Raw genomic sequence first — 23,171 nt, forward strand, 5'->3', positions numbered from 1 at the left:
TGATCATCAACGAAGCCCTAAGACTTTACAGCCCGGCAGCAAGTCTCGTAAGAAGAGTGAAAAGAAAAGTTCGACTGGGGAAGTACGAATTTCCAGGGAACATGGAGTTGCATATTCCACAACTTGCACTCCACAGAAACACTGAAATGTGGGGAGAAGATGCTCACCTTTTCAAGCCAGAGAGATTTGCAGAAGGGGTGGCTAAGGCAACAAAGAATAACCCCATGGCATTCCTCCCATTTGGTTCCGGACCCCGAACGTGCGTCGGCTTAAACTTCGCAACAAATGAAGCAAAAATAGCACTCTCAATGATCCTTCAGCGCTATAAATTCACACCCTGTCCAAATTATGTTCATTCCCCAGTATTGATTATCACTCTACGCCCTCAACATGGAGTGCAAATCAAGCTAGAATCAGTTGGGGTCTGATATTTTACATTAGCATAATCCAAGAAAAATAAAGAAATATATTATGTGAACTTCGAGTTATTCAAAAATTATCAATAAAATATCAAATGAATTGAAAGATCATTCATATAATTACCAAAATTACATAACCGTGCAATTTGCTTCAAAACTACAAATATTTTGGACAAATATAATTATTTCGATTATCAGGATTCTGGATTTGATCAAACCCCAGAGAGCTGCCCACCTATCCGACACGCTTTCTATATAAAGTACCTGAAGCATTGGTAGCACATTAGCAAAATAGCTCAACCCATAAGTGTGAGAGAAGATTTACTTGAATACACAACATTATTGGCTTAAAGAAGCTGAAAATTTATCCTTCAGGCGATTGATAAGCTTAAATTTCTCCTCAGCTTCCACCTGTTGACGAATGTCGGACTGCAAGGCTCGATCAGGGTGAAAGGTCAGCAAGGCCCGTTTGTAAGCTGTTTGCACCTGCAATGTCAGCAACTGTCACTAATCACTTCAAAAAGAATTAGGATAGTCTTACTTCACATAGACAGAATATCAACAATATGATAAACATGTAAAGATAAGAAACCCGCTAGGAGAAACATCATTGTTAAACAAACTACTTAAAGTCATGTAATTGCATGTACAGAAATAATTTATTTGGTTATGAATCTGAAATTAAATGAGTCGGCAAACCCAAGTAATGATGCATAAAACTTGCTTCACAGTGTTGAATAAAATATCCGCACACAAATCTGCAACCCTGTTGCGTGCCCAATATTCATGACAGAACACATATAGGCTTATGATTGGGAGATTTCATCAGCAACGATAAAAAGAGTCAAACTGTTTGTACCCAGGTGCAAGTAAAATTTTGTGGACTTCCCATAAAATCCAGAGACATGCTTTTTGCTTTTAGTAAAGATGAAGAAATTGGTCGACTGCATTAGACTAGACCTAATTAACAACCTTTAGCCATCAATCCCTTTGAAAGTAAAAGCCACAGAAATCTATCAAGAACAGTAGTTCTTTATGCCCAATCCCAAAACAGATTCTACACAGGGTGGAAGAATGACACCAGAAAATTGTCACACCAATATAAATGAGTCCCACAATGAACTGTCAATTACAGGGCCCCTTTCTGACAAGCATTATTTTCAAACTCTTTTTTCAACACACTTATTTTCAACCACACATTCATAGAATAAAATATTTTGCTCGTAAACCAAAAAGTTTCTCTACTTTTTAATCACATTCTCCTAAAATATTTTTTATTTTTTATTTTTAAAAAAAAAAAAGAAAATATGGTCATCAAACAGGGGCAGAATGTTCAGTCATACATATGACATCACAAGAACTCATTCCTCAAGGCAGAACTCACAGAAGACATGAAGTACCCGTCAAACAAGAGAAAAATAGAAACAAAGGAAAAGGGGAAAAAAATAAAAGGACAAAGAGAGAGAGAGAGACAGTAGGCCGAGACTGAAAGAGTGACCAAGAATTTTCAGACACCACTAACAGAAGTGACCAGAACACTAGTCTAGCTGTTGCAATGAAAGAAAATAGACATAACGTATTTTTATCAAAATATTTATTGCCATAGCAGGAACTAAAGACCAATATACAACCCATTCACGACCACGAAAATATCTACTTTATAGTGGAAGTATGACCAACCTCATGTGGTGATGGATGAGGCCAAGTAGCCAAATTGATTCCCAAGGAATGCAACAGAGAAGCCATATCATGGCACGTGGTTTCCAATTGCTTAAGTCGTGTCCTGACCTCACTACGAATTACCTCCTTCAAGTTCATATTTTCCTCATCCTATAAAGTGTGAAATGGAATAACATCCATGTCATACAACATTTCATGGTACACTAACTAGTAAAGATACCTTCAGAACCTAACAAATGAAGGGATCATGTGTAAGAGAAAGATTTTTCTCACACCTTCTTTTGAGTCTCACGTATTTCTTCCACGCGCTGCTTTTGTCTTCTTTCCATGTCCAACAAACGCATGCTTTCAGCTTTTTGTCTCTTCCGCAATTGCTTCAAGTGTTGTGCTTCTTCAGCCTATAAAAGACCGAACAGACAAATCATCTGCAAACTATTTTTATCTGAGATAGCATTAATGGGATAGCCCAAAACCTTTAAATGGTAAACCCCGTAAATAAAATGAAATTAGAGAGAAAATTTTGGATGTTTGCTCCAAGAAATAGCTTTCATGCTATAAATGACAGTTATTAGAAGAAAACAATGACAATACTAGTACATAAAGAAAAAATAACTCATTCTTTGGTTTACTTTGTTCACTCTTGTTTTTTGCCTCTCTTGGTTAGCTCTGTTAAGGATGGGAAGTGTTTAAGTGACCTAGAACAACTACAAAAGTACAAATAATTGAAGGATATAGATATAGCAGTTCTCCTAATAACTCCTTCAAAGTGGTAGAGAGATTTCAAGTATGAAGCTTGTTAGTTGTTAATATATATAAATCTGAGAATCGTTTATTTTCAACAATGCAGAGATCTGCAGAGCACGAGATGTTCCAATATAAAGGCACAACATATATGATTTGATTTCCAGCAATTTTAATTCTCATTCCTGTTCTGTAGATGAATTAACTGCTTAAGGATCTCATAATATAAAATCCCCTTTGGTAAACTTATTTTGTTCTGTAACTACTCTTATGTTCTTTAATCAAGATAGAGAACTCTCTAGATAAAAAATTCCAGGATCTTGTTTCATTTTAACAATTGTGCCACTTGTTAATGAGCTTTAACTAATCCACAAGTCCGGGTGGCACTATAAACCTAGTTACATCCCCAGTTGTAAGCATTGAGCCATAATTTTAATTTCTTTGAACCAGACTAAAGAACCAGGAAGGAGCCTCAACCTACCACATCTCGTGATAAAAAAGTTCCAGTGTAAGTTTTAAAGCAGGATGCATCATGTTAGAGGAAGCAAAAGTATCTAACATGACGATTCGAGGAGGTGTTATTATTGAAATGCTCTGGAGTAAAATATGTATATTTGATTTGGAAACAGTAAGCACTTAATACCTACTAGAGAAGCACTGCTCATCTATTATACCTTCGAATACCAGAAACTAATGTAAGCACCCGACAATAGTTTTTTCATGCCAACAATAAACTGTTAAATCAAGCACAGGAACCTATTAAAAGTTTTGGACGATTCAAGTAGAAATGTTTCATCTTGTAATGATAACTACAAAGTTTTGAAGCATATAGTATCAAAAAAGGTTGCAAATAAACCATCATTCAGAAGAGCGTACAAAAGAGAGAATCAAGTACTATAACCAACTTCCACCAGCATTAATAAGTAGGCTTTACAAACTTCATTTAGAACTTATATTACTGGAGTTCGATTTGCTATTCTTTTTTATCAATATTAGATGTGCTCATTAACTTAAATAATACCTACATTAAAGAAACTTGAAAACAATTCTACAAGACTTGAAGTGTCATAGCAAGCTAAAATAGCATTAAATAATGAACAGCAATCCCCAAATATTCTCACGAAAGCATAACAAATGAAGAAAAAAACCAACGTGCAGCACAACTGAAGAAAATATAACAGGGATGGTAATAAACCTGAATTTGTAATGCCCGTTGCCGAGAAGCCCACTCTTCTTCTATTGCTTTTTTGTATTCTTCTGTTTCCTTAAGCTTTTCTCGTTCGTTAATGATAAAATTCTCTACAACTCGGGAATTATCTCCATATTGGGTATGTTGCGGATCATCTCTTTCAACCTCCATCTGAACGTTTGATACATGTTCAATGAGCTTTTCCACAGCCTTGTCCAAACAAGAATCGTCCTCTCTAATTTGTGTTTCATTAAGATTCCTATTGCAGGATGATGGTATCTCTGGAGCCAACTTCTTGCTCTTGTCAGTGACATCTCCTGGATCAAGAGTTGAATTTTTACAGAAGGTGGCTTCTCCAGAGACAGGTCCAACTTTATTACTGGAAAGAGTAGCATTGTCTTTAACTTGATCATTCTGTGATGAAAACTTCAGAAATGAAGAATTTTCAGACATTAAATTCTCCTTTTCCTTAAAACTTCTAGTTGCACCTGGTTCACAAGGTTGCAAATGCTCCATATCCTTATCACTAACAATAACTTTCTCCTCAAACTTATCAGTTTTGGCTCTTACATTGGATATGTCATTTTCAACATCAGTTTCAAATGAACTTTGCTGCTCAGCAAAATTGAAAGGAGGATATTCAGCTCCAGAATGTGATCTCTCATTGATATCAGGCTGATTATTCCGCATGTGTGTTTTCAGCTCTGATTGAGAAGAAAAATCAGCAGAAGTAGGACCCTCGAAAAAAGTGCTACCGAAATTGACATCCTCCTTTGTAATAAAAGGAGATTGAGCTTCATTTTTTTCACTGGATTTGCTTGTACTAGAACAGAATGGGGCTTCCTCATGTTGTTGACTATTGCTTTCCTTTCTAACATTATGATGGTCATTATCTTTGAAATCCTTTGAAGTATCGTCACAATCTTTAGCATCATATTCACCATTACGCTTATCTTTTTTCCTCCTGAAAAAAGCCTTTTCCCACTGTTTTCGAAGCTCTCCAGAAGAATCTTCCATTAACTCACAATCAGGAGAATCATTCCCGGATAAATCAATTTCTGAATTGACACTTGGACCATAGACATTTTTTGTGGAAGCTTTTCCAGAGTAGGTACGCTTGCATTTTGATAACCTAACTGGAGTCGTATTTTCTTGAACAAAGTCACATTCTTCACCAGCAGAACCTGCAGCATTTTCAAACTCTTTGGAGTCAAAGCAAGATTTCTTGCTATGGGTAGCGCCATTAGAGAAACTATCATTATCATTTACACCTACACCAGAATGGTTGTCATCCGTGCTTTCGTCATCGTCAATACATATAACAGTCCTAAATGGCCACTTTTTATCTTTCCTGAGTATTCTTGAACCCTGGGGTTTCTTTGGCAAAGATTCAGGAACATCAATGATAACATCACTGTCAAAATGATCAGGATCTACATCGATAAGAATAACATTATCAGCTTCTCCTTTACTCCTGCCCGTTCTTGATGTTTTCCTCCCAGCGCAGGGTTTGGGATGCGAGTGGCCTATTGATTTTCCCCTCATTTACCACTGAACGAACAACAATCAATCAGGTAGATATTAAGAGAAGCAAAAAAATTTTAAAAATTAAAAAATTAAAAAATCCATTTTAAACGCTGCAAAGACATAACTAGATGTATCAGTAACAGCATTCCTAATTGCCCATATTCATAAGCCACGTACATATATAAAAAGTTGCAGCATGCTTACTTCCTTAAGGAAGGAATCGTGCAAGAGGTACTTAAACCTAGACCACAGTAGCTACATTTGCAAAGAACCAAAAAAAAAATGAAAAAGTGAGAGCATGCAATTGACTTTCAATCCAGTCTCTAAAACGTCATAATTTTCACATGTTCAATTAACCATTATCTATTTATGCACTGGATATGCAATGGAACCAAGATCACAAACAAGGTGCCACCTTCGAAATTCAAACCTAAATTTCTGCAATTGTTAGCCCACACAACCATATAAGACACAGAGTGACACATTCACATAAAAAAGGAGGTTCATTGTCTTGACTTACTGGCATCTATTGTATTTCCTACATGAGCATCTAAACTTTTTTCTTCAAATGGCTCTAGATAGTTTTAACTTTAGGTTTTCAATCAGATAACGATTTTTGAAATCTTGAAAAGTTTATCTAAAAACTATCCTGAATTTACTTTTCACTCACTCACTATCATACCCTCTCTATAAATACTCGCTTTTATATTGGTCAGCCAATAATTTCTGATATATTAAATTCATTTAGTGCCTCCTTGGGTTTCTTGCTGAAATTATAATGTGATAGAAATGAGTGTTGGATAAGTCATAAATGATAACAGCTGTGGATCATATGAAACTTCTTGTTAAAAATTAAAGAATCACTATGTCCTTCAAATTACAAGGACATTATTATTATTATTATTATATATATATATATATTTTTTTTTTTGGGAAAAGTAATCAAGCGTGTGTTTGTCCCACATTTTTGCCTAACTAAAATGAGGTAATCGAACATTAGTCTGATACCATGGGTCCTTCAGTGCAGTCCTATTTACTGCAGTTTCCACCCCATTTTCCGACATTCGTCCTTCGAATTTTTAAATGCTGTTGGAATCTTTCCTACTTTTGGTCCAATTCAATGAGGGCAAAACAGAAAAGGTGTGGTAATTTATATACATGTGAAATGATGGCCAAGCAGCTGAGCCAACCACGATTTGACATGAAAATGCATTAGTAGGATGAAAATGGGGATCAAACGGGGGCCAAGTACTTTTTTATTCAATGGGTTATACACAGGAAGTGTATTATCAATTTAAATCTGAAAGAAACAACATGAAATTAGGCCACCCGTCTATACGCCTAAAAGTCGCAGCCAAGTATACAATTTCAAATAAAATAATTTTATAATCTGCTCTGTTATCCGTGTTTGATCATCAAAAGTAGCGATTGTTTCTTTCTCTCCACATACACCATACGATACAATCCGGAATAATTTCCCATACAAGCTTGCTACCATTATTGCGAAACTCTCCTCCATACCTTTAACATGTCTTCCATACATCGCGAGAAAACCCATTTCATGTGTTGAGACTTCAAAATATCGTTCCATAGCAAACAAGCAACATCACAATGCAGGAACAAGTGATCTATTGTCTCTGCATCCCTTTTACACATATAGCACCACTTTATAACATAAAAACCTTTGTTAAGAGATTGTCCACTATCAACACCTGTCCTCTAACAAGCATCCATAGTAAAAATCCCACCCTTGGAGGCAATTTACATTTCCATACCATCTTCTAAGGGAATGAACAACTTTCCACAAGCTTTTACATCTACTAAATGAAACAAAACCTCGATACCATTTCATTCGGGAAAAGTAATCAAAATCCCGTTTACATAATGGAACCAAGAGCGCGATAAGTGGTACCACTTAAACCCAATGTCATGAAGAGGAGCAGATCAATCCAAGTGAAGGAAAAGAGTAGATCATACCAGCTGAATGGGGATGAAGGCCGAGAAACAACAAACAAAAGTAACGGCTTTTCAAACTTGGAGAAACAACGCCACTTACTTGTTTTTTAATTGGTTTTCAGACGATGCCATTTACTTATGTTTTCTTTAATTGTAAAAGTGGTAATGCAACTTATCTAGGAAACACTTTTTTCTTTATTTTAACATATGAGAGGGGAGTAAGAGTTAGTTGGAACTTGTCAGAAGCTTGATCTCCTTTCGTCTTTCCCAATTTTCTGAATCTCCCCCTCCTTTCTTCTTTCTAGCAATGGTTTCATTTCAATTCCGTTTCCATTAATAGATTTATAGCTTCCTAGCTGTTTGCTTATATTTGTGAATAATTTTTGTTAAGTTAGCTGGTTTTGGTTGAGGATTCACCCAACCACTACAAGTGGTTTCAGAGGGATACTAAGGTCAAAGCAGTAGAGGAACATCTAAAAAAATTGGATAGGGATGTGGAAGATCTGGGAGAGATTTTTAAAAATGTGGGTACTGAGGTAGAAAGGTCGAATCGGACTTTACAAAATCCGTGTAGCAAACAGGATAGGATGGAGATGTAGATGACTAAGATGAAACCCTAAATATGAGTCCATAGTGTCAATTATGGCACAATCTTAAGGATGGCAAAAAACATGTTCAATCCAATAACCGTGAAGCCCCACTCCGAATGGGGCGAAGATTACACGCCTAACTAGATAAATGGAGCGACGACAGGATAGGAGTCATTGCTTCGAAGCTAGTATAGGACGATACGGGAAACATAGTCCCTGACCCCACTATCCTCCCCATTTAAAATTTAAGTTTTTAATCAAACAAAAATAAAAGATTTATTATCATTTTTAAAAAGAACATGAATTGTTCTTAATTGAAAAAAGTACTAATATTTACTAACTAAAGATATAAAAAATAAAATAAATAATTATAATAAATAGGGCGATAAATAGGGTAGGAGACCTGTAACTAGGGGCGGAGCTATAAAGGGTCCAGTGCGAGCATACTAGCGGGCATATGCCCACACTGAACTTTGGCTCATTTCCTTTCACACTTGAGTTTTGGGTGCCCACAAACTAGAAGGCAAAAGCTTAAAAGTGAGTAAATCATCAACAATGAAAAATCTTGAAGGTGCTAGTGCTAGGATGTGTGTGTGTGTGGAGTGTTAGAGAAATTGGTTGCAATCTTGTAGAGAATTGAAACTGGTTGCAGTCTTGCAGAAAATTGATAGAGTGAGAAGAGAGAGAGAAAGTGGGTTGAGTGTCGTGATAGAGAGAGACTGATCTTGCAGCAAAGTGGAGTGGGTGTTGTTGAGGTAGCGTGTATTGGTCTTTGATGAGAGAGTGTGTTTTGTAACAAAATATTACACAAAATTTCATCAATTAAATTGATTCTTTAATATTTGAATTTAACAATTTGTTATCAGAGAGTAGCAATCATAGACGAATTTTTGAGCTTTTTGGGTTCGTGTACAAAGGGAAATTCTAAGCTTCTATAAAGTTTGTTTGATTACAAAGAGGTAAATTAAATCACGATAGAAAACCTAAAAGTCATAGACATAATGAAAAAGTTCAATAACCAAAAATTACACTACGTAACAAATTTACATAGAGTTTTATCTCCAACGACAAGACCTACAAGAAGTAGTTGATGGAAGTGACACGATACCACTAGATAAAATCATGGCTCTATAAAAGTAGATAATCAAAGCGAGCACAACTATGTTCGTTGTAAAGACAACAATCGAGAAAGAATTGTTAGAGCATGTAAATGATACGAACACATTAAAAAAATTTGCCCGCACTGAATAATAATCCTAGTTCCGCCCCTACTTGTCATGCCCCGCCCCGCCCCACCCCGACCCGACCCGAACCCTCATCGTGTCGCTTTAATTGAGTATGGGAACGTGACAAAGTAACAAAAATACCAGATAGGACGAGGGTAGGAATAGTCGACCCGTCCCTACAACAGCTAGTAGGTAAAGAGGAGAAACTAGGGATAAGCAGAAAGTAGGGTCCTCTATTCACTCAACTATCGGTGAAGGAATACTCACACCAAAAATGGGGATAACACTTTAAAGCAATGTTGATAAGGGAGAAAAGAGGAAGGGCGTTAAACTAACATCCAAAAATTGACTTCCCATATTTCAATAGGGAAGGTCACAAAGAGTGGCTGGGGAAAGCACAAAAATAATTCCAGATCCATCAAGTCCCTAATGATATGAGAATCAGCATTGCAAAAAGTACTTAAAAGGGGATAACAAATGTGTGGTTCCATGGATTCATCAATTGTAACTGTAGTGGAAGCACTCACAACTTCACTGATGAGAAATTATTATAGGAGCTGAAATACAAAGTAGAAGCTAACCAACCTACAACAGTAATTGTAGCCAATGGAGATAAATTGAATAGTGATGCAATGTGTAATCACTTAACTGGACCATGCAAGGAACAGAATGCCAATTCCAGTTGAGTGTTGAAGTTGGGTGGAAAAGACATGGTGTTAGGGGTAGATTGGTTGAGCTAGTTCAACCCATTAATGTTTGATTTCAACCAGAGCATCAAAAGAATTTACCATAAGGGATTGGATGTTGAGTTTAAGGGCGAACTTGGGGATAAGGAGTTTATAATGATTGGAGAGGAGCAAATGAACAACTAGGTTCAAAGACAATCTTATGGAATCATGGCTCAAATTCACTTGGTGAATGAAGAAGAAAATGAACTATCTCCTGAAGCAATACAAAACATTATTGAACACTACCCAAAAGTATTCATAGAACCAAAAGGAAATCTATAACCTAAATTTAATGATCACAGGATTCCACTAAAAGAAGGAGCTTAGCCTTTCGAATAAGATTTTACAAAAGCCACAACATACAGAAAACAAAAATGGAGAAAATGGTGAAAGAGATGTTAGCAACTGGTATCATTCAACAAAGTAACAGCCCCTATGCCTCACATGTTATTGGTTAAAAAGAAGGATGGAACATGAAGGTCTGTGTGGATTATAGGCAGCTAAATAGCCTCACAATCAAAGATAAATACCCCAAGCCATTAATTGATGAGTTGATTGATGAATTAAATGGATCGAAGTGTTTTCCAAGACTGGCATGTCAAATAGGGTGGTTGAAACTAACATCCATAAGACTGCTTTAAAGACACACCAAGGTCTATATGATTTCAAGGTCATGCCATTTCGACTCACAAATGCCCCAACTACATTCCAATGCTTGACGATGAAGTTTTCAGAGAGTATTTGAGGAAATTTGTGCTAGTCTTTGACAACATCTTGGTTTACGGTCCAGACCTAGGATCCCACTGTAGACACTTATCCAAGGTACCGGAGATAGTGAAGGAACAAAGGCTATATGCCAAATGGACTAAATGCTCATTTGGCCAATCTAGGGTGGAATATCTAGGTCATATCATTTCGACAACAACGGATCCAACTAAGATAAGTGTTAATTGGGATTGAGACAATGCCATTTACTTAGGTTTTTTTAATTGTAAAAGTGTTAATGCGACATATCTAGGAAACATGTTTTTTCATTATTTTAACAGGCGAGAGAGATTAGAAGCTATGATGCTCGGACTCGGGTACATATCCAAGCGTTGGATCTTTTATTTTCTAAAATGTAGGATACAGGGATATAATTAAAAAGAGTCCAAATTTCGAATACGGGTACGTGGTATGTCTTTTAATTCCAAAAATTCAAATGTAAAAGTTACGTAAATATGAAGTGAATTTTAATTAAAAATAGGTTAAATGACTAAATCGAAAAGAAATTCTTCCTACTCTAACTCCAACTTAGAGCAAATTTCGTATCATATGGGGCTAGGGCAAAAAGGATTTCTAATTGTAATTAACCTTAGTAGCAAATAATGGGCCTAATATTTAAATAAATAAAAAAAGAAAGAAAAAAGGCCCAACTCAACAAAGGACCAAAATTTAAAAAAAAGGCCCAACAAACTCATCATCATGCCTTTTCCTATTCTTCACTTCACGCGACTAGTGGTCGCAGTGCCTTCTACAAGTCTTCATCCTTCAACTTGTAAATTCCAAAGGAACAGCACGGATGGCCGCGCCACCTCTCCCATTGCTGGCTCCTTCGTCGGAGATGATTCTTCGAACTCAGACTTGGATTCAGTGAAGAAGCCAGCTTCCTAATCGTCCGTCGTCAAGATTTGCCATGTCCAATTGATTTTTGCCGTGTCCACCCCATATCCCATACCTATACCCGTACCCGTGTGTCAAGGATCACAGCTTTACTTAGCCCCTTGACACTATGGCAGCCGCAGTTTGCCCAACTTCGGCCGCGCATTGTAAATATTACTTTAAGTTTGAGTTGTAATTTTCTTTTCATTGTAATAGTTATTTCAATTGTAAAATAGCTCTGATATTGGCAAACGTTTAGTATGATTCCTCGTCTTTTAAACGTCTACTCCCGTCACTTGGGTTTTTGTTCAAAATGCTATTATAGGGGGTATTAGTCATTCAAAAATCTTTCAAGCTCACTGGTGTCCGCCCCCTGCACCAGCATTTGTAATTTTCTGCTTTCATCAATTGTAATGTTCAGTTTTCATCAATCAATGTTCAATTTACTTTCAATGTATTCAAATTCTCTATTGTAAGCTTTCTATAAAATTGCAATCAAATTTTCTTTCGTCCCGACGCGACCGAGAAAAGGCGGAAGGTAGTCTAGCGGAACAGACTACTACCGCACGGTGTCCCTTTCTGTGCCAAGAAGAAAGGCACCCCGTGAAAGTTGGTATCAGAGCCGCGGCTCACGACCCTTGATAAGAAAGTTATGGATCCAATTACATCACACACCACTGAAGTGGTAGAGCCTCAGAAGAAGGGTACTACGAAAGAGCGCGTGGATGCACTTGATGAGACAACTACTAGGTTGTGCTATGCTATGGAAGGTCTCGAGGAAAAAGTCGAAACGGTCGAATCTGAGATTCGTGGATTACACATCCAATTGGATGAAAGCCAAAGAGCTTGCGCAGCAATGACGGAAGCTGCTGCAATCATTCTTGATCTGCATGATGAAATGGAAGCGTTGAGAGCTCAATTGCGAGTACTCCAACGTGCGGTGGGCAATGGGCAAGCTCCCGCACCCGAGTATGCTCCTAGACTCAGAATTCCTGAACCGTGTACCTACGGAGGGGCACGTGATGCAAAAGAAGTCGAAAACTTCTTGTTTGATATGGAACAGTACTTTCTAGCAGCTTCGATCGAAGATGAAGCTAGAAAGGTAACCACAGCTACCATGTATCTGGGTGGAGATGTAAAACTATGGTGGCGAACCAAATATGCGAACATTCAGGCCCACAGGATTCGACTTGATTCTTGGGATCTCCTCAAGGAAGCGATCAGATCGCAGTTTTTCCCGGAAAATGTCGAGCATCAGGCTCGACGGGCTCTTCGAAACCTGAAACACACGAGCTCTATCAGGGAATATGTGAAATCCTTCTCAGGGCATATGCTGAATATTCGAGATATGTCAGAAAAGGATAAGCTCTTCACCTTTATGGAAGGGTTGAAATCGTGGACACGCACGGAACTTCAAAGACAGAAGGTTACTGATTTAAGCACGGCCATGGGAGCCACTAAATGCTTGAGCGACTACCAAACAGAATCTAGAAAAGATCGACCTTCGGGGAGTAATCAAGCAATTGGAGGTGGTAACAGATCTTACAGACCCAGCTCGAACCCAAATGGGGGAGAGCGTTACTCTCAGAATAGAGAAGGAACCTATCAAAGCACCCGTGGCTTTCAGGGAAACTATCATAACAGCCGTCGGGGAAATTTCAACGACAATAATAGTAGCAACTGGAACAAAGGAAAAGCAACGGAGGGCCGAACTGATGTCACTCCCAAATTGAAGTGTTTTTTATGTGAAGGACATCATCGGGTGTCGGAGTGTCCCCAGAAGCGGATGGTGAATGCATATTGTCAGTTAGCAAGTGGCGGGCCAAGTTCAAAACAAGAGGCCCCACAGGCTAATTATCACAGTGAGACTGACTCTGAAGAGGATGAGGAAGTAGTTGGGACATTTTCACATCGGTGCAACACACTATCGCATCGGGTTGCTGAAAAGGATGATGTCCCATTGAAAGAGGCAAAGATGGAAGAAGTGAAGGTGTCCCTTTCTGTGCCAAGAAGAAGGGCACCCCGTGAAACCGTGTCATGTCAAGTTGACACATGTACTCCAGCCAAAATGCAGAGTCTAAGCATCACAGAGTAGGAGTTAGTTGGAATTTGTTAGAAATTTGATCTCCTTTCTTCTTTTCAATTCTTTGAGTCTCCCACTCCTTTCTTCTTTATAACAATGATTCCAGCTCAATTCCATTTCAATTAATAGATTTACAGCTTGCGTCGTTAAATCCCAGCTGTTTGCTTGTATTTGTGAATTAATTATGGTTGAGTAAGCTGGTTTTGTTTGAGGATGTACTCAACCATTACACCTAAATTCACTAATTGTTTGCACACACAATTAAATAAAGCAAAGACTGTGATATAGACACATAAAAAGTTCAATTTCATTGTTTTGAATTCATGGATGGCATTTTGTCATCCAAGCATATAACAGCCATATAAATATGCATATTTTTATCAGGATACACCATTAGCTCTCTAGTTCATTAACATAGTACTGCATTTTAATTCCACAAATAACATTAAAAACTCTAGCGCCCCCACTATTGATCTGTAATGGAATAATCAGATTCACTAATTTTCCACGAAACTCAATTCATTTAGTTCATTTTGCTTTCTGTTCTTTTCTTTACTTAGTGCAGCCAAACAGTCTTTAATCAGTAAACCATAAAAAAATTCAGATTCCCAGACCTGTGTTATGCCTTAAAAAAAATTAAATTAAACAAGGAAAATGATTCAGATAACTCATGGAAACCTTCGATTATAAGAAGACCGGGAAAGAATTTAATAAACACAGTTCCTAAAACCCTTTCACAATTATTATTACAAGTATGTAATCATCAACCATAAACCCTAATTGAATCATAATCACATGTAGCATGATAAATTGTAAATCGGAAAAGTTAAATACTTTACCTGCCGAGATGGATGCTGTTGGGTTCTAAACAATACGATCAACCGTGGGAGGAAATTCGAAACTAATGGAATTGGGGGTTCTCTTGTGGAAATTCAAATTAATTTGAACGCCCAACTGTGGAACTTTGAGAGAGAGAGAGAGAGAGAGAGAGAGAGGGGGGAGGCGTGGTAGGGACCGTCACTGAATTTAAAAACGTAACTCAATGGTCACTAAATTTCATCAAGTGTTACTACTTTATAATCGAACTTTAAAATGTATTTCCATGGCCATCGAACTTTGCACCGTGTTACCCATCCGTCACTCAAATGGAAAAATCCGTTAAATCCAGGGAGGCGTGGTAGGGACCGTCTTCTCATTGCTGAGAAAATTACAAAAGTGAGCTGACAATTTAATTGGTATAATATTGGGGTTAATTATATGAATGATCAGTGAACTTTGCACTATGTTATTACTTAGTCACTGAATTTAAAAACGTAACTCAATGGTCACTAAATTTCATCAAGTGTTACTACTTTATAATCAAACTTTAAAATGTATTTCCATGGCCATCGAACTTTGCACCGTGTTACCCATCCGTCACTCAAATGGAAAAATCCGTTAAATCCAACAAATGACGTCAACTTGAGTGATGGATGGATAACACAGTGCAAAGTTCGGTGACTATTGAGATATATTTTAAAGTTCGATTATGAAGTAGTAATACTTGACGAAATTCAGTGATCATTGAGTTACGTTTTTAAATTCAGTGACTATGTAGTAACATAATTGAAAAATCAAATCGACCTCAGTTACATTGGCACTATTCGAACATTTTTGTACTTTTATTTAATTTTTATTTGTCAATTTCTTTTAGTGTTCCAACTGTTTCTCTTTCAATCTATTTATACGGAGTTTGAGATATGGTGAACTGATATCAGTTGATCTAAAAATCAAACGTACTTTTTCACCGTAATGGATGAATATTAGCAGTAATTCTATTTTTATTTAATTTATAGGTCTCTGATTTTCTGTTTCCTCTTTTTTTTCCTTCATTTTCTTTGATTTCCTCGTTCATAGAGGTCGATTTGAGAAGCTTACCCCTTGTTTGATCCCCATTTTAAGGGATAAAATGAATTTTTGAATAGTATATTGATAAAAAATGTGTAGTTAAAAAATAAGAAAAATTTTTGAATTTGCATGTAATATTATTTTATTGAAAAATGTGTGGTTGAATGATAACAAATCACTATTTAAAAATGTATTTTTTTTTTTTTTTGGGAAAGAATGAGATTCAAACAATGGATTAATAATTTAATTTAAAAATATATCTTAATGGTCACTGAACTTTGCCCTATGTTACGACTTAGTCACTGAACTTAAAAATGTAATTCAATGGTCACTGAATTTCGCCAAGTGTTACTACTTCATAACCGAACTTTAAAATGTATCTCAACAGTTTCCGAACTTTGCACCGTATTACCCATCCGTCACTCAAGTTGACGCCGTTTGTTGGACTTAAAGAATTTTTCCATTCGAGTGACGGATGGGTAACATGGTGCAAAGTTCGGTGATTATTGAGATACATTTTAAAGTTCAGTTATGAAGTAATAGCACTTGATGAAATTCAGTGACCATTGAATTATGTTTTTAAGTTCAATGACTAAGTAGTAAAATAGGGCAAAGTTCAGTGACCATTCATATAATTAACCCTATAATATAGGAATAAAAAGGAAAAAAACAAAAGAAAATAATTAATTAGTCACGGTGCGGTTTGTGTTGCAAGCTTCGGAGAAGACTAGAAGAGTCGGCTGTATAAATTTGGGTTGACAAATGTGTCGAGCTACTTGTTGACTCGCGAGCTCGATCCACGTGCGATTCTAGCTTGAGCTTGTTTTGAGACGAGTTATAAATTGAGGAGAACACTTCTTTTCACTAGCGGGCTTATCAGCCATATTTGTTTATTTTTAATTATTTAATTAATTAATTTCATTTAAAAAAAAAGTCGAGTCATGGACTCGTGAACTACTTGGTTCAGTCCACGAGGCCATGAGCAAAAGGTCAAATTAAACCTAGTTTGTGGACACGAATCGAGCTCGTACATTTAATGATTGATCTGACTCAAGTAAACTCGATTCATTGTCACCCTTAATATAAATACCACCAATATTATTCAAGGAAATTAAAAAGAAAATGAATATTTTAAAAGAAATTAATTTTTTAAAAGTTGGATTGAATTGACAAAGTTGATCGGTAGATCCAATCCAATTATATGAAAATTAGGGTATCTTTAGGGTATGTTTAATTGCATTTATTTTTCACAAAAGATATCAGTTTTCCATTCAAATCCATACTTTGGAGTGTTCGATTGTTATTTTTTTCTATTGTTGAAAATATTTTCTAATTTTCCTTGTTTTTGAGGAAAATATTTTATTTGGGAAAGTAAATTTTTGTTTTTTCTCAAAACAAGGAAAACATATTCCTTTCTAAGTAATCGTTTCCAAGCCAATCAAATACAATCTTAGTTGAAATCGAATGAATCAACTATTTAAATCATGAATTGATTGGACGATGACCTAGCCAAGTTTATAGAGTGAAACTTAAAACGAAGGATTCCTTCTCATGGATGCTTCAATCTTGACATTATAAAACTATAGTAATGATCTCAATTGAATATTTAACATTTTAAGATACATCGAACAAAACTAATTAGGAAATTTAAAGAAATAAATCACTTATCATCAACCAAAAATTTTCACCTATCTTGCCATAACTCAACAATTTACAGGCCTATTTTGTCTGGTTTTTGAAATTACAAAAGCTGCTTTGAAATTAAGAATTGTTTTTAAATATGCTTGAATAATTTTTTAAAAGCATTTTTCTTGATAGAAAATATTTTCAAAAAAAATGGCCCAAAATAATTTTCAAATGAAATTCTTCAACAAAAAGCATAAACACTGCGAAATAAGCCCAAAGATTTGTAGAGATTTATCTACCCATATCTCAAAGTCACGCTCCTCGTAACAAGTTTGAGGTATAGGATTACCCCTCTAGTAGTGGGTATACATCAAATAATGAGTTGATTATAATGTTTTTTGTATTATTATTCTTTGCAGGTGAATAGTTGACTAATCGAAATTTTGAAACTAATAAAATACAAACCATATATTTTCACCCATATTTTTGTTTGATGCATACACTACATAAAAACAGATTTTTGATAAGAACACCACAATCGTTTTACTAATATAGCCCTGTCCATTAAAACATCACAATCGTGTTATAGATATATACTTGCAATTAAAAATATGATAAATTATACATATTCTTTCTATCTATAAACCACCACACAGTTTCTCTCACAATATTTTTCCATTTCATAAAATTGAATGTAATGTTAGGCCCAATATTGTAATAGACAATTTTCGAATCCAAAGTCATGAGTTATTGAGTGGTAATTAAAGTCAAAATAGTTGAAACTTGCACAGGGTTTGTGCTAAATTAAAACATTGGCTACATGAATTGAATGGTCTGCTAAAACCAAAGAAATGGTCCTTTCCTTTTTCTTATTCACAAGCACTACACATCCCTATGGTGCCAATATGAGTCAAAGCTCCATTTTTTGTAAAATGGTTCCCTCCCACAATATGGATTTTATAAACTAAATATTGATGGTGCTAGCGGTGCAAATTCAGGCCCGACAGGTTGTGGTTTGCTTTGGAATTAGCAGGGGAAGGTAATTTTAGGGATCTATCATTCTCTTGGAGTTGGCACTAACACTTTAGCAAGGGTATTAGCTTTTAAGATACGCCTTCAAATATCCCATATCCTTGACATAGAGAGATTATTTCTATACAACGAATTCTAGTGTGGTGGTTCATTGGTTTCATCATCGTGTTACCATGCTTTGGGCTTTTCGGCTTATTTGGGAGGATATTTTAGAGCTTGTTCAACTTATATATATTGATATATCACATGTTTATTGCGAAGCGAATAAGGCGGCTGATTCTTTAGCACGTTTTGATCTCAATGTCATTCAGATTTCTTAGAATCAATTTTCCCGTTTCTACAATTGGATGCATGTGTTTAGATAAATGTAATTTGCTTCTTTGCTCTTTTCATAATTGATTGTAACAACGGTTTTCATCCACGACAACTAAAGGTTTACCAATAAAAGTTGAAGGTTCCAATTAAAAAGTCAAAATAGTTGAAGATTGATAGTATAGGCCATGAATAAGTCAAAGATCTCGAATATGGATCAAGAAGAAAATGTCTGCTCAAAATTGCTCGCTGACTATGAATGGCATGCTCAAGTGCCCAAAGCACGGCTTTGCCACTTGCTAGGCATGACCCTGGCGCTTGAACGACTGGCTAAGCACGAAGACAAGGCTCAAGCAATGGTGAGACATCTAGATTTTTCAATTATATTCAACCTCAAACACTATCTATTATGTATGCCTAAGCATATGTTCATCCTAGTGTGTGTTGAATCATTATTTCGCCTTAATTTCGGTTAAGAGAACTTTCCATTGAAGATCAACTTGATTCCATTACTCTCTTGCTTCAAACAAAGATCAAATCATAGAAGATCTAAAGATCAAACACCAAAAACCCTTACATTCAGCTATAAGCCTTCAAAATCTGAAGTGGAAGAAGAGGCACTTGGAGTTTTAGCGCTCTGGAATGAGTTTGTTCTTAGTGTTCTTTATGGAGGGAAAAGTAACCCAGAGTTGTTAAAAATTGCAGGTCATATAATTGAAGAGTTTTTGGTGATTCACAAGTTGGGTAGTTAGAGCCAGTTAAGGTTTAATAGTGTTTTAACCAATTGTAAGTTAATTTTTCTAGTGGGTCTTTTTGGCAAGGTTTGCCTAGAAGTTTTTTATTATTGTGAAAAGTTCTTCAATGAGTTTCCTCCGTTATCAATTTTTGGTGTTATTTACTTTTTATGCTTTTGATCTATACGTTTGTGATTTTTTAACTTAGCCCCCGATTGGGCCCCTATCATTTGCTATTTTAATTTTTGGAAAAGTATCTTTTGAAGAATGTGTAGTTAAAAGGAAGAGTTTTTGAATTTACGTGTAACATTATTTAATTGGAGAATGTGTGGTTAATAAGAAGCGAGAGATAAATGAATTATAATATAATAGATGCCAAACAGGGGCTTAGTGTCTAAACTATATTTAATCTAATCCTTTAGAAACAATAAATAAGTGCATATTGCTTTTATATATATATATATATATATATATATATATATATATATATATATGTCATAATAAGTGGTATCAAAGCTTAATTGTGATCCTTGACCATATTTGTCTAGATAAGTCGATCACTTTCCATTCCTCCATTCTTTGAAGGTTGTAATTATGCCTACTTTCTTAGTCTATGGATGAAAGGTTCGGGTTAGTTTTGAGAAAGGTTGGACTATCCCAACTACATTCGTTGTAGGAATAGTTACACCTACAAAGGTTTTTCACTTGGTCTAAGGATGATTTGGATGAATGTCGAGAATAGTAGAGCAATACATGCCATTCACTACAAAAAAGTGCAGCTTCAGAGATAGAAAATTCCGTCGCTAACGGCTTGATTTTCGTAGCTAACAACACTTACAGATGGAATCAATTCGTCATTAAATGGATCAGTGAAGCCTTTGCCACTAAATTATCGATGGATATCTTGTTTCATCAGTAATTTATCAACGGGAAAATATTTTTGTTGGTGTTGTGAAATGGACTTTTGCCTTCGCTAATTACCGACATCAATAAACTTTGTTGGTGTTCCTCAAAGGATATTTTTGCCGTCGCTATTTATTGACAAATGTGGTTGTTGCTATGCCATTGGCATTACCAACAGTTTTCTACCCAATTTTAACAACAAAATTTACAAATGGCTAATTTGTCCCTAAATAGCTATTAATCTTCCATTTTTATTAGTGTCGCTAAGTGCAAACAATTTTCCTGCAAAAATTATTTGTTTCTAATAGTAACTAATATTTCGTCGCAACATTTTTGGTAAATTTTTAATACAAATTTAGAATATAAAATCCATTGAAAATTTGAATTATAATTTTAAAAGAAATGCCACTAAACATTTGTATCTAATATATTTTGTATCATGAATCAATCCTATTAAAAAAGTTAAAATATAATAACAAATAAATAGATACGAAATTGAAAACAATTTCATTGAATAATTCCCCGTTCAACAATTTCACAAAAGCACATTAATTTCGCTTCCATTTCAAAAATCAATACTAGCTTGTCGAAATTAAATCCAAAAGATATTTACACATGATCTTCAAACACTTTCAATGGTAACTTTTCTATAAACAAAATAAACATTTACTATGTCCAATCATTGAAGATCGTTGTGCTTGAATGAGTAATTTCATGATCCACTCTTTTCTCCCAACATTCAAATTATGGTTTATTCGAACTCAATCATTTTCTTCACGCCTACCATCTTCCATCTTTTGAAGTAATTCACTATTTTCCCTTGTAAGTTGATCTATCTTCTCGCGAGCATCACGAAGTTCCTCTTGCAAACTAATGATGTGAGCCTATCCATCATATGGACAGGAGATGCCAACTTTGTGAAATTTGGGATGATGAATACCAATCCCATACAAGCGACCACTCTTACTAGGACATTGACTTGCTTCACACCAGGCTTCAATGTCAATTTCAAGTTGTGATGAAACATTTGAACCATATTTTTCATGAATTACATTTTCATATTTTTCCTCTAAAACAAATGCAAGTATCACTCAATAACTATGAAAGACATATAATAAAAAATAATTTATTTCACTCACATAGACCATTTGTGACTTATTGTCTACAAAGTCTCCTTCTCCCTTCTTTCATCGATACACACATTCGAATAGTTGTGGAGCAATAGGTGGCTTGCCTAATTTCTCATACTATAGACAAGCAATATAGTCAATGTTTAGATTAAGAAGATTACTAATTGCATACTCTTCACAAAATGAAACATCATCTCATGCATACTAGTAAATATATGGTTTAACACATCATACACTTTCATAATATAAACAATTCTTCACTAAAATTGCAAGTTCTTGACTTTAGCATAGCACAAAATATGCATTCATCAAAAAGCAAACAATAGAATAAGGAAAATTCCAAGTTAAATGCTAAAGAAAATCAGCATAACTTATATGTAAGCAAAAATGTAATACTCTTATTTAGTTATTTTAGATGCTGTGCACTAATTCTTGCAGCAAAATATAATGTACTCCAAGCAAAAAAAATCTATCTAAAATACATTCCTCTAAGAACTTATACCTCACATAAAGAAATAAAATTCCATTATTAAAGGAAGCTAGTTTATATAGAGCTTTTAAAATTCTTGAATGGTAACTTACTAAATAATTAACTGTAAGTGAACACAACATGACATTAGGTCTAGTTTCAATTTAAACTAGACAGAACATGCTGATTTTTCTCATATTCATCCTTTATGTCAGTTTCATTTCGAAATGATCATATGCACACATCTAACAAATGGAATTCTAATATAAATGGACAGAACAAAAGCTCTTCCAGCAGATAGAATAAGATAACCCACAACATGTCAATCATCTATGAAATTGATTCATAAAATTAAACATTATCAGCCTCAGCTTGTGAGCAGCAATTGTTATTGAACCAACAATGTGCTTAGTAATTGTTCCTGGCTTTACAGTGAGTTGGTTATCACGGCCAAGTTTAGATTTCTTCTTCCATCCTTCATTATTCCAATGTTTATCAATTATCTCATTCCAATGCTCTGCACTTAACCATGGTGGTCCATATCCCTTCCAATTAGCTACATTTTCAGATCCACTTCTTTCCTTAGCCTTAGTTCGAGCCAAACAAAATATTTCTCGTATCAATTGAGGCGGTATTCCATGCTTTCTCCACTTCATTCTCCTTATTTTTTGGCCATAATTATTGTTGTTAATGTACGTACCAACCATTAGTATGCAACAATAAATTTATGAGGACAAGTATATTTAAATGAAATTTATATTACCTGAAATCTTTCCCAGGAAATTTTTTTTGTGTCAACTGGCAACAAACTAAATGTAGGCTAATGTTTACCCAAATAAGATTTCAAATTAGTGCTTACAGCACGCGATATCAAGATAATAAAGAATATGAAAGCATGAAAACAGAGGCAAGGAAATTAAACCAGATAGCATGGAACTTAAAAAAGTGAGGAATTTAGCCAGATAGTACGGAAATTGAAGCAAACAACAATTTCACCTTCTTTAAAATGTAACTTGCTAATTTTTTTTAAAGCAAACAAATGGCATTTTTTTTTGTCTTCGTCTCTTCAAAAACTGAACTGAAGTAGAAAGTAATTAGGTGAATAATGTAGAAACCCAAATAATTCTAGACACCTTAGTGACACTAAGACATGAATATTGGATGACTAAAGTATACTTCAAATTTTTAGTCTCATTTGAGACCCATTTTCGACATAGGAAACATTCGATTTGGAAAATGATATCTAAATAAACATTGTAGCTCTTTGAGTTAGCTCTCCAACTCACTTTGGATTACCT

General features: G+C 35.4%; 1 protein-coding gene across 1 annotated transcript; it reads right to left on the bottom strand.

The window, feature by feature from the left end:
• Positions 1 to 508: 508 nt before the first annotated feature.
• Positions 509 to 14,793, bottom strand: LOC111396219 (auxilin-like protein 1). Its single transcript, XM_023022580.1, has 5 exons — positions 14,620 to 14,793; positions 4,036 to 5,580; positions 2,375 to 2,497; positions 2,100 to 2,249; positions 509 to 905 (listed from the first exon to the last, which is right to left on the bottom strand). Exons 2-5 carry the CDS (start codon positions 5,572 to 5,574, stop codon positions 759 to 761), a joined length of 1,959 nt encoding a protein of 652 aa, XP_022878348.1. The 5' UTR covers positions 5,575 to 5,580; positions 14,620 to 14,793; the 3' UTR covers positions 509 to 758.
• Between the last annotated feature and the right edge of the window lie 8,378 nt (positions 14,794 to 23,171).

Source organism: Olea europaea, chromosome 6 (assembly GCF_002742605.1).
Source record: "Olea europaea var. sylvestris chromosome 6, O_europaea_v1, whole genome shotgun sequence".
Lineage (NCBI taxonomy): Eukaryota > Viridiplantae > Streptophyta > Magnoliopsida > Lamiales > Oleaceae > Olea > Olea europaea.

Coding starts and splice junctions, on each gene's coding strand:
- LOC111396219 (XM_023022580.1), bottom strand. CDS start 5,574: ATGAGGGGAAAATCAATAGGCCACTCGCATCCCAAACCCTGCGCTGGG. Junction 2,498..4,035: donor AACGGGCATTACAAATTCAG/GTTTATTACCAT, acceptor GGTCTTTTATAG/GCTGAAGAAGCACAACACTT. Junction 2,250..2,374: donor TACGTGAGACTCAAAAGAAG/GTGTGAGAAAAA, acceptor CACACTTTATAG/GATGAGGAAAATATGAACTT.